General features: G+C 36.9%; 1 protein-coding gene across 4 annotated transcripts in view; it reads left to right on the forward strand.

The window, feature by feature from the left end:
• The window catches only part of LOC149795933 (uncharacterized), a 94,239-nt gene that overhangs the window by 43,767 nt on the left and 32,783 nt on the right, over positions 1-17,689 (forward strand). For all 4 annotated transcript variants that reach the window (XM_089965859.1, XM_089965856.1, XM_089965860.1 and 1 more), the window contains one exon: positions 12,967-12,999. In XM_089965859.1, the coding sequence (XP_089821985.1) occupies positions 12,967-12,999 (33 nt within the window). The remainder of the gene's footprint in view (positions 1-12,966; positions 13,000-17,689) is intronic.

Here is a 17,689-nt window from a genome sequence, read left to right on the forward strand (position 1 = left end):
CTCTGCGTTTTGAACTCCCTGCCTGACAGCTAGACGCCAGCTGGAACGGTTGTTTGCACAGCTCTCCCAGTCGTTGACATTGATGTTTGCTGTCTTCATATCCTTCTTGCAAACATCTTTGTAGCGCAGATGTGGTCGTCCAGTTGGTCGTGCACCTTCTGCTAACTCCCCATATAACAGGTCCTTGGGAATGCGACCTGGGTCCATTCTCTTGACATGGCCGAGCCAGCGAAGGCGCCTCTCGCTGAGTATGGAGAACATGCTGTTCATGTTGGCGCGTTCTAGAACCTCTGTGTTGGGTACTTTGTCCTGCCACTGGATGTGCAGAATGCGCCGCAGACATCTCAGGTGGAAGCTGTTGAGTTTCCTCTCGTGTCTTGCATAGGTGGTCCATGTTTCGCTGCTGTAGAGAAGTGAGCTGAGCACGCACGCTTGGTAGACACGCAGTTTGGTCTTCTCTGTGAGGTTGGGGTTGTTCCAGACCCTCTGGTTAAGTCTGGCCATCACTGCTGCTGCCTTGGCAATCCTGCCGCCCACCTCAGAATCAATGGAGAGTGAGCTGGAGATGTTAGACCCGAGGTATGTGAAGTTCTCGACAACTTCCAAATTGTACCCATCGATGGAGACAGAGGGAGGGGAGTCTGTGTCCTGTGCCATGACATTTGTTTTCTTCAAACTGATGGTCAGTCCAAATTCCTTACATGCATGGGAGAGGCAGCATACCAGCTGCTGAAGTCCATCTTCCGTGTGTGATGTCAAGGCTGCATCGTCGGCAAAGAGCAATTCACGGATGAGTACCTCTGTGACTTTAGTCTTAGCATGGAGACGGGCGATGTTGAACAGCTTGCCGTCAGCCCTGGTATGGATGTACACTCCCTCGCTGCAGTCCTTGAATGCGTACTGGAGAAGCATGGAGAAGAAGATGGCAAAGAGCGTCGGTGCAAGGACACAGCCTTGTTTGACTCCGCTAACGACTGGGAATGCTTCAGATGTTGCGCCATTGAAGCACACTGTGCTGTGCATGTTCTCGTGGAACGACATAATGACAGCAAGCAGACGTGGGGGGCAGCCGATCTTCTGCAGGAGTCTGAAGAGTCCGCTCCGACTAACCATGTCAAACGCCTTCGTCAGGTCTATGAAGGCAATGTAGAGGGGCATCCGCTGCTCGCGACACTTCTCCTGCAGCTGACGTAGTGAGAAGATCATGTCTACAGTTGACCTGCCGGCTCGAAATCCACACTGGGATTCTGGGTAGACGCGGGAGGCTAGGATCTGCAAGCGTGCCAAGGCAACACGGGTGAAGGCCTTTCCGACGATGCTGAGGAGGGAGATGCCCCGATAGTTGTTGCAGTCGCTACGGTCTCGTTTGTTTTTGTACAAAGTGACGATGTTGGCGTCATGCATGTCCTGTGGGATGTATCCCTGTTCCCAGCAAAGGCAGAGGAGTGTGTGTAGGGGCTGGAGCAGTGCTGGTTTTCCGCTCTTGAGGACTTCAGGCGGAATGCCGTCGCTTCCAGGAGCCTTCCCACAGGCTTGGCAATTTCTCAATGACCTATATAAAGTTCCATGGAGTATGATCCTAAATTTGGATGACACAGATGAAGCCATGAGGGTGTGGATTGACTTATTTATGGATGTAGTATCTAAGCATGCACCACTGAAAGTACATTGAGTAAAGACTGATATTAAACCTAATTGGCTTACTACTGAAATCCTAGATGCTATGAAAACACGAGACAAATTCAAGGCTATGGAAAACCATGCACAATATAAAGTATGGAGAAATAAAATAACAGGTATGATTAAAAAAGCATCAAAAATCTTATTATCAATCATTGCTTGAAAACAAAAAGAGCAACACAAACTCCATTTGGAAAGTCTTCAATGAACTCACTGGAGGAACACACAAAAAACAGACAAATAAATTCACTCACTTCTGGTAAATGACACCATAGTCACTGATGAAACTGACATTGCAAATGTTTTCAATGATTTTATCATCAACATTACCACAAAGTTAAAAGAGCCAGTGATAGAAAACAACTTTAATGAACTGAAAAAGTTCTGCAGCAGCAAAATATTCAAGGAGGTATGTTTCTCTACCCTACCAGTGTCAAAAATCTTTGTTAAAAAATGTCTCAGTGTACTTGATACCGAGAAAGCTACAGGACTTGAACAGATTGGTCCATGACTCATTAAATCTTCTGCCTTTGCTATTGTAGATAGCATAACATTCATAATTAATTTAAGTATTGCAACCTCATCTGTCCCCAAAATATGGAAAACTGCAGAAGTAACTCCTATTCACAAATCTGGTTCTAAGGATGATGCTGATAACTACCGACCAATCTCAATACTACCAAACTTGTCAAAATTGATTGAAAAACATGTCCATGACTCATTCATGTCATATTTAACCAAACACTTGCTGTTACACCCTAATCAATCAGGCTTTAGACAGAACCTTTCTTGTGAGACTGCCTTGATCTCCCTAACTGATAAATGGCTTCAAGCACTTGACCAAGGTAGAATAATAGAACTGTATTTGTAGATTTCAGGAAAGCTTTTGACATGGTGGATCATGAAATCCTTTTGAAGAAACTGAAAATCTACCAGTGTGATGAAAGAACAATTAGATGGTTTACTTCGTACTTAAATGAGAAAACACAGCATATTTACATAAATAATGTTCTGTCTGAACCTGGAACAATTAGATATGGAGTACCACAAGGCTTAATTCTAGGTCCACTACTATTCATTTTATTTATTAATGACCTACCACTTTTGCTAAGAGACTCAATATCATCTACAGATCTCTATGCAGATGACACAATGTTGTCAGACATCCAAAACACAAAGCATGAACTCAGAATTTCTTTACAGAATGCACTTAACAAACTGGAAAACTGGTGTACATGCAATGGCATGGTGGTAAAACTAAAATATTACTTATCTCAACACGGCAAAGAAGGACAAATCTTGATAGTGATGAACTGTGTCTGACAAGGAAGGATAAAAATTTGCAAATGGTCTGTCACGATAGACTAATTGGTGTTCTGGTAGATAATAACCTATCATGGACTGAACATACCAAACATACCAGTAAAAAAGTCAATTCAAGTTTATGGCTTCTCAGTAGGATAAGACATTTTCTCCCTGAAAGGCACAGAAAACTATTTTATAACAGTTGCATACAACCCTATTTGGACTACTGTTGTACAGTATAGGGTAATTCAAATGATAAAAACACAGCAAAGACTATTTGGGCTAATATCAATCCAGAAAGAAAGCAAGGAAAGTTTAGCTGGTAGGTTAAAAATATTACCTATTAAAGACCGAATCTGTTTGAGAAAAGCTAAATTAATGTACAGGATATCTCAGAATAGTGCTCCTGAATATTTGCAATCACCATTCCAGTATAGGCTACCTGGTAATTCTCCCCACCTGCGATCCATGTCTACCAAACAGTATAAAATTCCCAAACCAAATAAGGAGTTATTTAAAAAAAAAGCTTCCAATACTCTGGAACTCTACTGTGGAATAGTAATCCAGTTGAGATTAGAAATGCCCACTCTGTTTCTTTCTTCCAAACCCAATATATCCCGTTGTTTTCAGAGATGCAGCTTAAATAAATTAATTCCTTTGTATGAGGGTCTCAAGGTAGATTAGTTTTTAGCTAATTGTGTTACCCTCTTTAAATAAGGCCATTATGTCTATGATAGAGGAGTACCTCTTTGGTCACTTAAATTTAGAGGTTGAGATTCTGGGTCAGTATCAGCAGCTATTCAAATGCAGTGGTGTCCAGTTACAGTGCTAGCTGAGAAATTGAAACAAACAAGGGAGTATGACAGTTAAAGTATGTGTTTGTAAAGCTAATTAAAATCAATTATAGCAAGTTTGCCTTAATGCTTAAACATTAAAATTATTTACCAGTTGTGGGGAAATTTGAATCTCTCTTAGTAGATGTAAAATGCTTAAAATAGAGTTGGGTAGCTATAGTTTAATTTGGAATTAGTTTGCTCATAAGGATAAAGTTTACAATTAATTTCCTACTTAATATAATATATTTGGAAATTCCAACAGAATCAGTGGGAAAAGAGTATGTGTGGAGAGTAGATATATGACTTTATTTGGGATTATATCATTATATTTTGTGCAATTTGATATGCAGATTAGAGTTAGATAAAGGGTCTGCACCTAACACAATCAGTCAAGAAGTTTAGTTCTAGAAAAGGTCTTCAGGGAATGCTCTCTCTGAAGTCTACTAGAATTGTTTATAAGCCAAGTCAAACATAGTACAGGGAGAGCACATCAATAGTCAAGTTGAAACCAGGCAGAACAGCACATCATGATGGAATTAAATACTGCAGCACATAGCGTGGCACCAAGATGGCTGCCAGCCATGGCAGTTATTCTGGCACCAGCCCTAAGAGCCATTAAGGTACTTGGAGAAAAAAAAGGTTTCAAATTGTAGTCTGCGAGCTGGAGCCCAGAGAATAGCTATTATATTGACCTGGGACACTAATACTGAGGGTGAGGATCTGAATATTGAGGGATTGGGAAACTATGGTATAGCTAAAAAGAATAGCAATAGGAAACATATCAGAAGGAAACCTGCTTAAGACAAGGCGGCTACCCATTCCCATACACTGGCTAGGGATTTTGGCAATATACCTGGACACCTACACCAGATACAGGCTCCCAAATACTTAGTACAACAACATATTCCCAGACCATGAATCAGCTGAATATACAGGACATGGATACTCAGACATACACTACCATTTCGGAAGTTACTACAAAAACTGAGACATCATTACAGCTTGACTTGGAAGAAGAGCAAACCTAAGAAATAGAGGAAGAAGAAGTGATCGGTGAGGATGTTGATGATGAAAACCAAAAAATTGTGCAATGCTATGAAAAACTAGGAATGGAAGAAACTTTAACCAGTCATACAAAGGCTAAAAACTGTATTAGCTCAGTGCAGTATATAGCCTGGCGATCATTAAAGGAGACCAGAAACCAGTGGAAGTATAGAATAATAATAAAAGTACTATAGCAGAAAACCTTATTCTGAAGTATCATCTGCGACTGTAATGCCAATATTTAAATATTGGCCTTTCTTCTTGGAGCTGAATTTCCGTGACCTCGTATGCAAAATTTCCGCGCCTATTCGGTTACTTTCGGGATGTGACGTCATAGTAGCGACTCCAGCAGCCCAAGTTGGAGTTGCCAGAGTAAAAGACAATGCCGTTTTGCGTTGCTTACGGGTGTAATAGAACATTAAGAAAAGCCTGTGGACAAATTTTTTTTCCCAAAGAAAAAGGCATCATGAAAGAATGGGTACATTATTACAAACGAGTCGATTTCAAAGCAACACCATACAGCACTATGTGCTCGTTACATTTCTCAAAGGAATGTTACGAGAGGGATCATGAAAAAATAGCAGCTCAAAGATACGCAAATGCTAGGCCTAGACTAAAAGTTGGCGCTGTTCCAGACATACCTTTGGACATTTTAAATCCTGGGAAAAGAGTTAAACGTGTGAGTTACGAAAATAGACAGAAGGACGAGTAAGTGACCACAAAATGCAACAATCAATCCACATATCTTTTATCTAAAACAGCAGTGCTAAAAACAAATCAGATAGCCCTACACCCTGGGCCCCTTCTGGTTTTAGTTCCGGCCCATCCTGTATTCAAAGTGAGGTGCCCGTCAGGCTTGTCGAAACAAAAATTGTTTGCCTGAGGAAACTTTGATCGCGCTGGTGAAATGAGTACATTTATTTTCAAGATGCCTTAACACGGCACAATCTAAATCAAATCACCACTGTCGTAGGTGAAATTTAGATTTAATTTTAATCAAATGGAAGCTTTGCTAAAAATAAGATTCTAAACCTGTCGTGTTTCGAGAAAACACAATTTTCAGTAATCTTATAAAAATTAAATTTAAAAAAAAATGCATTGTATACATGTAGTATGCATAAACGGTAATCTGTATTAATTGAAACTGATATAAAACTATTCCTTGGACAGTTTAAAAAGGAGCGATTTAAAAAAAAGTTCAAAGTTTCACATTAACTGTCTGACAATAGAACGGGGGAGGGACTATTGACCCCCCCCCCCCCTTGCCCCAATGTGCGACCTCCCATTTGACGTGCCTTTTCTCGCTGTGATACGCCTTATTATTCCCCCATGGCAAGCCCCTTTTGCATATTCTGGTCAGTTCTGGCTAAATTGCAAAATAGCTAAAGTTTTGATTTAAGTACGCAAACAATAAAGCCGGTGTGACTAATGAACAGAATCCTTATCCTTACATTGATCTTGTGAAAAGGACTGCCCTTCGGACATACTTCAAAGAAACCATGTTCGACAGTGTGTATATGTGTAAGCACCAGCAATTGATTACCAAATAAACGATGCCTATTTTGTTGTTACTTACGATGCCATGGACTTAATTTTAACAGTTCAAATCTGCAGTCACAAGTTACCGTACATGTGGCAACTGTTTTTCTCACGTTTTATGCCCCACCTTATTTTCTTAGGTTTAAGTCTTAATGCATTTAACACTGTTTGCTGATTAAAATATTTATTCAGAATTAGTTCTTTAGGGCCACATATACTGCATGGTATATTTTGTTTTATTCCTTGTAATTTAATCATGGTAATTAAACTTTTCATATACGGTAGAGGAATGTCAGGTGTTAACTGGCAGAGTTTCTTTGGCGGAAATGGAGATGCGATTTTGTTTGCAGAGAAAATTTCAACGTGATCATTCATTTAAGCTAATTGGTGACAATTTTATTCTTTTAATTATTTTTTTTTTACTATAGTACTGTTGTAGTTGTTTAAAAAATCTGAAATTTCCTCAAATAATGTTTAATCTTCACGTTCTATTTACTGAAGAAGAAAAAAAGAAGAAAAAAACTGTTGTATGATATTAATTATTTCGTCCAGTGCCGGGTTTAGACGTGTGTGCGTGTGATTTGAATTTTTAACGTAGCTTTAACAATTTTTCAGTCATATCGCTACGATGTCAGCAGTGTGGCAGTTTAGACTGTGGATTGCATACGTTATATTTAAAAATGGTTTGGGGTTGGGTTTTTTCTTCTGACAAATGAAAATTGACAGACATAATGTAATAATCGGGACTTCGCTGCGCAAAATTGAGAGATATTACGAGATCGGGATGTAGATGAGGAAATACCCCCAAAATCGGGAGGTTTTTCTCCCGGCTTGAGAGTTGACAGGTATGAACTGTCCGGGCTTGTGGAATTTCATTCAGGACTTTAGTTTATTTCAGTCACCAGCCCGGGGCCTGTGCCTAACACATTTCTTTTAGTACTTACCAGTACAGTACATAAACTATTATATCAGACTGCAGATTCAACTTTTGAATGTGCAACCCAATGTGGTCTCCTGTCTGCCTCGCTCGCCAATGTTTATGTTTATATTCGAGGACTCGCTAGTATAGCGTCACGGTACCACGTGATCTGTCGTCTCATTAAAACTCGGAAAAACTCGGCAATTTACGGAATCGTGGTATCTTCCACGCAATATAATCACTACCCGCTTACGATATTTAATTTATAAACATTGTAGTCGAATTAAAATCTGTAGAGAATTACATACGTAAAAGGAAAATTTTGATTTCTAGTCTCCTTTAAGGACTAATAGAAAACATTAAGCTTGCAACAATGTTTTTTTCACAGAACATCCTTTCTCAGCATTATTACACAGCCTTCCAGGAATATCCTCTCACCACCCTGATAGAGTATGCCAGTAGAGTATGCCCATGAGTTAGCGCAAATGTACAGGTTCGAGGCGATACCAAAGGAAACAAACACGGCGGCAGAGATATGGGATAAAGAGAACCGCTGGAAAACCTTCAGGCTGCTGACCTAAAAGTCATTTTTAGGGCTCCAAAATTGCCTTTTATTTAAGGGAATCCATTTTGGCTTGGAATCCCAATTCGATAAAACCAATCAGCAAATCTGATCCTTTGGCATCCATTCAAAATTACAACCTATAACCTAATATTGACGGAAATTCGTAATAGTCACTTTGACTAAATTCGAGTAGGATAGTTTTGGAATACTTATGTACCCTTAGTATGCAAAATCTTATGTATAGGATAATAGGATTTTTTTAATACTGTATTTGATTTGATTAATTGCGCAGGTGGCTAACACATTATTGGCATCTTAGTATTGTCCGTTATAAATAACTGGACTAGATTTGATCAAGTATGAGCTGGCATTTCAGGGTTCTGTGTGCTTGCACCTTCTGCAATGTCCCTTCCCTCCTTACCTCTCCTAGCCATTTGTACCGTGACGGAGATCTGGAAAAATTTCTACCCATCAGAATTCTGGTGTCCCAATGTGATGTCATAGTCGCAACCAATCGTGATGGGAGTCTCATTCTGCTTTCGTTGACATCTGGCTCTAAGAACAGACTGGAACCTTTTACATTTTAACATGAGTGTGTGTTGGGTTCATTCCCACTCATGAATACCTTACATTCAGGTCATTTGGGACTTCAAAAATTGTCCCACAACATGAGGTCTAATTGTAACAGGGTTCCCACACTACTGGAAAATCAGGAAAAGGTCGGGATAGATGATAATTTTTTCCCGACTGTGAAAAGCCCTGGAATTTCGCAAATATTGATAAAAGTCAGAAAAAGCCAGGAATTTTCCAGCACGACTCGACGCCCGAAACAATCACATAATTGAGTTGTAACTAAACTGATCATGAGTTAAATTTATCGATTTTAGCCAGAATATTCGGAGGGCACAATATGGATTATTTGGTTGCTTGCAATGAACATATATACCATGTAAATCCAAATGCCCAGTGGATTAGATTCACCTAGTAGACTTTTATTTTTAAAGTCAGTTCAGTATCCGTATCTTTCCTTACATGGAAGATATTAAAACCAATCTAGCATCACAAGAGGCCATCATTGTGGTGGCAAAGCGTAGCCGCTTACTAGATGGCCTAGCAAACTTTAAATGTTTCTAGATAAAGTGATACATGCATGACATCGATATGAAAATGACTTATTTTCTCAGAAATTGTGAGTATTAAAATTTTTATTTCTTTAATCTGCTGAAAGACAAGATAAAACCACGTCATTGATGAAATGTGACCTGGTGCTCATGATTTTCATTGCTAGTCGCATGAGTACTGTAAAAAAATCTAACAACCCACCTTTTCAAATGTTGTAGAGAAAAAAATAAAATATTAAATAAAAGTCGTATACTGGTTGTAATAAGAATGCAAAAATGAAAGAACACAAGATTCTCCATATTTATATATTCTGAGAACAACTTTTGGAGTATTGTTGTATCACAAGACTACCATGTTGACGTGTGATCTCTTCTTGATAAATCAGACTTGCCAGATTGCTGGTTTTTAAAAAAAGTATCCGACTTTCATTTAATGTAATTGAATTTCTGTACAACAACATTATAAAGGAGTTTGTTTTTGATATCACGTGACTATTGGACTCCGATGTCCTCATTTGAGATTTGCAAAGTCATGTGACTAGTAATGCAAATGGCGAGTACTGGTAAGGTTTCATCTACACCATAGTTTCACCTTGTTTGACTGCTGATTAACAACATAACAATTCTGATGCTTGCCATTTCTGAGAAAATAAATAATTTTCATATCGATTTCATGCAGGCATGAGTCGATATAACAAAAGTTTAAATTTTCTATGCCTGCTGGTAAGCAACTACCATATACAGTTGCAATTACCCCACACCCCTACCTAAATGTCCAAATATGAAAAATGGAGTGGGAATATTCAGAGAAACCTTGGATTAAAAAACGGACTGATAGTCATTTTAAGCCAAATTTGTAGTCTAATCTCAGAGCTGAAATGAGAAATTGTTGTCTATTGTATTATATATATTAAAAAACAATACAAGCTCCTGTGTCAATACCTGTTTGGGGACTGGTTTAAGTAATTACAAGAAGACAAGTTGATTTTACAGAAAATTCCGTCCTTGTTTGTACAACAGTATATAATTTTTAAGGTCTTTTGTCATAATTTAAATCAATCCTTTTGAAAATGTTTTTTAAATGATGTATTTTTAACCAGATCATCTTCAGGAGATTAGGTTGTTAAAAAAATCTTGTTGGGGTTTTTATTGGCACAAATAAATTCAGGGTTAAACTCTTTTCGTTACAAGGCAAGATTCTAATTATTTGTGTTTATTTTTTTATACTGTAATAGGAAATGTTACTTTCTATGAGATGCATATATATATATTGCTATAGAATTCTTTAGAATTAAAGGTTTGAAAGGAAAAAAACATAATTTATGTTCATTATGTTGTTCTCACTTAGCAACATAATGCAGCAAAGTAAAGGTAGAATTTTTATTCTGTACATTGGAATTACTGTACATGCTAATTTATTGGAATCAAACTTGTTTCATGTGATGCCTTGTAAGGTTTTGTACATGATCATCTTTTCTGACTTCAATGTTTTTGAAGAGTCTTGAAAGAGAAACACCTTTTGATTTAGAAAATTCATGTTTTGTACTCTAAAATGTTCTTTATTTCCATTCTGTAATGGTCATATGTGAACCTTGAAAAAAGTAATTTCATCTTGGAAAAACCCTGGACATATACAAACAAATAAATCACTTTCTGGCAGTGACTCTTGTGAATGGTAGCATAACTGCAAGATTGGAATACTTGATTCATATGGTCATTATATAGTGTTCATTTGCATTTCAAATAAACAATCTAGATTCCTTATAATTTCTCCAACAATTATTATTTCAACATAACTCAAACAGTTGTAAATAAAAAATCCTGTTCTGATCTTCAAATCTTATTGAACCAATCAAATGCCAGAGCACACATTACAGCTTTCTATAGGCCAAGTGTACTATGAATTCCATGCTTGCTTATGTAACCCACATTCATACTTGCACACATTCTTGACCTGCTTAGTTGGTGATTTCATCATTGATCAGCCTTGTCATGAATGGTTGAGACTCGCAAAAACAAAGAGTAAATATATTTTACTATAGTGATAATCACTGAATTAAAGGATTTAAAATATAACTTCAAATACAGATTTTAATAGTTCAAAAGATAATACATAATTCCATAAAGCTTTACAGTGGGAAATCCAAAATGTATACACTTTTCTTTTGTGTTGGAAAATGGGTCGAATGAGACGATTAAGTTATAAAGAAATTTTGTAGACACTCCACCTCTTATATCATTTTCTGAATGTTGCTGAAGCAAAATAGCCCATTTTCAGCCTATTTCATGGATGTAAACCCATTTCAGTCATACTAAAGATAGAATCTTGAATGTACTGATTCAAATAATTACTTTCTGCATTGACAACCAGGTGATTCACATTCCAGTGTTTTGAACACTAAGCACCTCAACATTAAAAAGGATCTATACGTACCTTTCCACTGGTTCTTTCTTTCATCAAGAGACCCATGCATTTTTTTCTTCAGTTCATTTTTTAGTTAGGAGATTGTTAAACAACTATATTTTGATGTCGTGTTTAATTTCCAATCGATGTCTTTCGATAATATGTAGAGTCAGGTTTCTGGCAATGTACTTGGAGCAGTGCTGCCCCCTCTCCAGTGGTTGAGAAGTACACTTTACTGTGATTGCCTATTGGAAATTCCTAATCAGTGGAATTCAGTTCCTCTACTTAATTTTTTTATGTTGACTGAGAATTTTAGAATTTGTTGAACATGAAGATTATCGTGATGTTGTTACTGCTTATTATTTTATATTCTAAAATACAATTTTTATTTATTTATTAGTTAAACTTGAATGGCATTCTCTCTAAGTCTTTTTACCCCATTGTTTACTGTTCATCTTCCCAGCATAGTAACCAAATGTCTACGTCACCTAGGCGTAATTAAGTTTTAGTGTCATTTTACAGGTGATATACAGGAGTGAGGATGTAATGCACCCAAAACCACTTAAAAGTAGCCATTTCTTGACTGACTGATAAAAGATTTCCTAAACTGCTGTATATTGGAATAATAGGTATTTGAGCAGATATGGTTGTACAGTTTAACAAATCCATTGAAATATTTGCAGTAATCAAGGTTGATTGAATTTTTGGCTGAATCTTCATAGCAAAGAGTCTCGACAATTATAAACTTTAAACCTGTGCAATTTTGCTATTTGACAATGGATTTGATATTTATCAGAGAAACAACATTGAATGGATATTTTTGAGCCTGGCCATTGTACATTTACAAAATAATTCACAGTAGATACAGTAGAATTGAATCTGTTTTGCATTGGCCACCACATATATGTCACATTCAAACTTGACATTTGTTTTCTCCCAAAGATAATACCAAGAGAATGTTGCCCCAGCAAATTTTGTTAATCACCTATAAAACTTTGACATGTCACATTGATTTCCTTAGTGTTGCATTGGTTTAGATAGGAATATGAGATATTAGTCTATCACAAGACACATCGGTTTTCTGAACTTGGCATGTTCCTGGGTAGAGAATTGTCATGTGATCTATTTCTTAGTGTTTTGTTTGGATTAAGGTCTATTTGTGAGTGCAGCCAGATTGAGCAAATTTCAGTGTTTGTTCATATAAGTTGCTTAGCTTTGCTGCAAAACAAAATATACAAAATTATGATGTGGTTCCCTATCATTTTGGAGAAAACAGTTATAGATAAGCTTACATCATTAAGGTCTTAGACAGGCTTATAGTAAATGATATTTGTTGATATTAATGTGAATAGCAGAGACTACATCTGTCAACTAATTTAAATAAAACTTGATTTTCTGTGTGTGTCATTGCTGTGGTTGTTTGTTGCATGTAGACACAGCTAAATGTATCATGTGACTTTGACTCTGATATTGTTCTAGAATGGGAAAAATATTAATCGATGCTGTTGCATTCGGAAATTTGTCTGCAACAAACCTTTGCTTTCTTATTACAGGTATTGCAACTACCACAGTGGCCCCATCATCAGGTAAGTTGTTGAATTTGAAATGTTGCCTCTCTGAGATCAGTCTTGCTTTCTGTATATCTTTTTCTTCCATTTGTTGCATAATCCTGTAAATACAGTAAAATCCTGCAGTGTTTGTAAGGATTCCATGTAACTTGGTAAATAATATGCTATAGTGGGGAAACACAGTATACATTTCTCAGTGAGAATAGTGGCATGAAAACATACACATATTTAAAATGACCATTTTTTTATGTGCTGCTAACATCAAAATTTCCAACATTATGCATAAATATTTAATTTTTTTATGTCATGTGTATAAGAATCCTACTTCGCATGATTCAGATTTTCAGTTATAAAGGATGACTTATAAATGAGTATCTACAGTACTCTTTTTTTAAAGATGACAATGCAGCTGTTGTTTTTTTTTCACTAATCAGCAGCAATGGCAAAGTGTTGAGTGACTTTTGACTAAAATATACAATGCTTTTAGTCTTTAATAAAAATGCTATTCCTAAATCTGGTTATATCAGGGAAACCACCAGCTTCTTTGACTTTGCCAAAGCCATACCAATAAGTATAGACAGTTGGCTAAAGGTCTGCTAACTAACCAACTCCCCAGAAAATTAAAGCTTCATATGGTGCTTAGAGAAATTATAATGTCCTCCATGGTGCAGGCTGGATATGTGATGTAATTAAGTTAATAAAACCAGGTCACAGACTTTATGTGGGCCACAGGCCAGTGATTGCACATGCCTGCTATAAAGTGCAATGAAAATCCACATCTCATCTGAAACAAAGCTCAGTGCAAATGCAGACCACATATCTTAGGTGCTACATTTGCTTACAACACAATAACCTGTAAAATTCACTTAGGAAATTTCAAAAACCTGACCCAAATAAACATATTTACCACTACTTGTTTACCTGAATAATAATCTTGATATTAAGTTACACATAGATAATAATTTACCTATGTACTAGTTGTTGATGTAAACTAAAATTAAAATTTAAAAAATATAAATGAAAAAACAGAGCAAAAGAGTCAATCAGACCAAGCAGACATAAACTCAGCTTTGGACAAGGTTAAGTCCAGCATACAATGTTAATTACAATATCATGTAATGAAATAAAAGAAAATTTTAAACTAACAAACACTTAAATTAAATATACATAACAAAGGCAGCACATTTGATACTATCAAAGACTTGTAATGCAACTTGTTTGGCAATTGGTACAGCGAGTGATGTCAAAGCCCTGAGAACTTTTTTGAACAACCATGAACATCACCAAGTCCAGTTCCTTAATATGTCATGTAAATGGGTTTCCTCGCATTTGCAGTGTGCATGGGTTTCACGTGTCCATGAATGAGATTGTTATATCTCAATGACAATTCAATCTCTGATGTACAGTTGCATTGTCAATATTTCACCCTGCAGATCTACAATATGCCTGTATTTATCCATAAGGGTAAAATGAATATGTCAACTGAGTATTATGACATACAAGATACACATGTATAATAGATATCAAATCACCTGGTTCCACTCAAACAGAATATAACCCTGAACAACTATGCCTGTCTTTTCAGACCTGATTTCATAACTGCCACTAACCACGTCATAATTTAAATTGATCTGCATCCTGTCAGGTGCAATATGATATCCATTCCCATTCCTGCACTCAAAATTTGTTTATTGTATCGAGTATCGTTCAGCCGTCCAAGAACTGTTCTCAGCAATGACTATCCAATGTTAATAAATATTGTTGAGATTCAATGGCCATAACAGAGCTGAGTATGGGCTCTTCTTCAAGTATATAAATTTTGAGTCCGTGCCAGTAAGCCCAGAAATTCTTCATCAGTCCTTATCATTGACTGAGATAATGTCGTACGCTCATGTAGGAAGTTCTTCTATACCCCAAGTTGTTCCACTATCTGCTGCTAACATTGTGGGCAGTCCACCAAACAGTTGTGATCAGCTATTAGGTCAATTGTAATACACTTGTAGTGATGCAAGTGTGATCTCAAGCATGCATGATTCAGTGGGAACTGATGCAGAAAAGGTCACACTAAATTCTGATTTCATTGACTGAATTGCAATCATCGAGGCAACACTAGGTTGTATTTACAATTTATTGCATCTCAGCATATATTTTGCATAGCACACTCACACTGTCTCATTTGTTTCAGAACTTATTATCCATGTTGTGTACATCATGGATATATCAACAAGTTCATACATCATTGCATGATATGTGTCTCTATTCATGATGTTGAAGGTGAGCAGCTGCTGACAACCTGATGCAGCCTCATTGATGACTTCAGATGTGTTGTTTCTGGACAAACTGATTCCATGAGTGTTCATTGATGGGGGAAAAGAAATCAATGATAGTGTTACCACATAATCTCAACTGTCTTTTATAACTTAACCCTTTTGGAAAGCCTTTCAGAACATCATAAACCGCTCTGGTGGTCTAGTGATTAGAGCGTCCACCTCGGATGCAGGAGGTCGTGGGTTCGATCCCCGGCTGGGTCATACCAAAGACTTACAAAAATGGTACTAACAGCTGCCTCGCTTGGCGCGCAGCATTAAGAGGATAGTGTTAGGACTGGTCGGCCCAGTGTCAGGATAATGTTACTGGGTGGGACATCATGCCACATGTCTGCAGCATGATGCCCCAGTGCTAGACATGACATAAACTGCCACACAGCAGACATCGTAGTGATATGACTGAAACATTGTTAAGAGCTACGTTAATAATCCAAATCACACTCACACATGCACACAGAACATCACAAAATAGTTGGTCATTTGCCAGTGGCCAGCGGCGCAATCAGATACAGCCAATACCATGTTAGCCATCATAAAACCATATTCAGCAACAGGTTAGTTTTTGCTGATGCAGCTGGACCAATGAATATCGCACAAAGTTTGGAAACACAGTTCCATCACCATGCTTAGATGGTTTAGGTGTTGTCTATGCAGAGAAGTCAGTAATGGAAAAATATTTGTTTTTACCGAAAGCATCTGTGAATTTCCTTTTATGTGATGCCATTGAATAATACAGTATTATTAAATGAACATGTCTTCATATTGTGTGCAGTGTATGTATGTATGTATGGCAAAACCAACTCAAGTTTAGACAAACAGTGATATAGCTGCGATCACTGGAACTTGTGTTTGGTGTGGAGCAAAGATATTCGTGTTCGTGGATCAGATTAGTATATCCCATTCCCTATTGTCATATAAATGAATGTAGTATTTAAAAGGTTGTTTTCCTTGAAAGTGGTGCTACAAAAACACCCTTAAGATGGCTGATGTTTACAGCAATGGAGTAGAGGCGTCAAAAAATGCTTTCATGTGAATGGAGTAGAGGCGTCAAAAGGCGCTACCGTGTGAATGGAAGACAGGCATCCAAAGGCGCTTGCGTGAGGTAAAGGGTTATATATTTTTTAAAAGTTTTGCCACCAATGATAGAGACCTCAGAATGATAAAAAACTGTTGTGTTACAAGTAATTAATTACTGAATGATGACAAAAAAATAAATAAATAAATGGTAATATAATATTAATAGCAACACTACTTAATTCCTCTACTGGAGATATCTTAGCTCGACAGTTATCTCCCTTGAGCAATAATAAAAAATTGTGTTTTGTTTATATTTTTCGAAAAAGCAGATCTAGTAATATTATCTTCAACATGTTTTACTGAGTGCTGGCAAATATCAAAATAACTGCATTCATTGATTGAAATGTTTCTTCACCAGTTTTTGTATTTACAGACTTAACAAGTCTTGCAATTTTTTAATGTTTGCTAGTATTTCCAAATCTGCTGTTCTGGCTTGTGTAATGGCTCGCAAATTATCTAAAGAGTTATCAAGTTTCTGGTTATTAATATGATTGATCACAAGACCGTCTTCGAGTACCCCCCAAAAACACTCATAAAAGAACCTGTGACTGAAATAATGCTTATTCCCCCTAGTATTGATCATGAGATAACCAGTATTAGTGACATTTCCAACTGTTTTGTTTAGTCCACAGTGCCTGATAACACCATCATGAGATGCCTTGTAATTCTTAATGATAGGATGTCTCACAAATTCTTTTTGCTCCATGTATGTATAATATAACTAGATAATCTTTCACATTATAATCTAACCATTATTACCAGTGTTATTTTTTATCATAATATCTTCTGAGCTCTCTGTATTTTTTACCACCACATTGCACACACAACTATGTGTTTCCTCTAACCCCAACACCACATTTCAAGCATGGTTTAGGTCCTAAACTCCCTCTCCATACACTTTGTAAATGATATCCGCAGAATTCGTTTACACAATCTTTGTCACAAGGAGTTGTAGAGCCTATCATAAGCCACCTACATTTATTCTTTGTTTGAACCATTATATACATATAATATATCAATTTAAATATATATTTGTTTTAATTATAATATGAATAAGATATATCCCATGATTAAAATTAAGCCTTCTAAAGATAAATTTAATCGTGACAGAATATCCCCTGACTTACCGATGTGAGCTCTGGTTGATCCAACGAATAAAAGCTTGATTAATACTATTCATGACACCAAGGAAGAATTTGACAAAGATTTCGCATGTCATGTGTGATCATTGTTTAAAATGCGCAACACCGATGGTGTCAATCAATGCTACAACGAATGACAAACAAATGGCAAAGATTATTATG

This window comes from Sinohyriopsis cumingii, chromosome 7 (assembly GCF_028554795.1).
Source record: "Sinohyriopsis cumingii isolate HCF-2022 chromosome 7, ASM2855479v2, whole genome shotgun sequence".
Lineage (NCBI taxonomy): Eukaryota > Metazoa > Mollusca > Bivalvia > Unionida > Unionidae > Sinohyriopsis > Sinohyriopsis cumingii.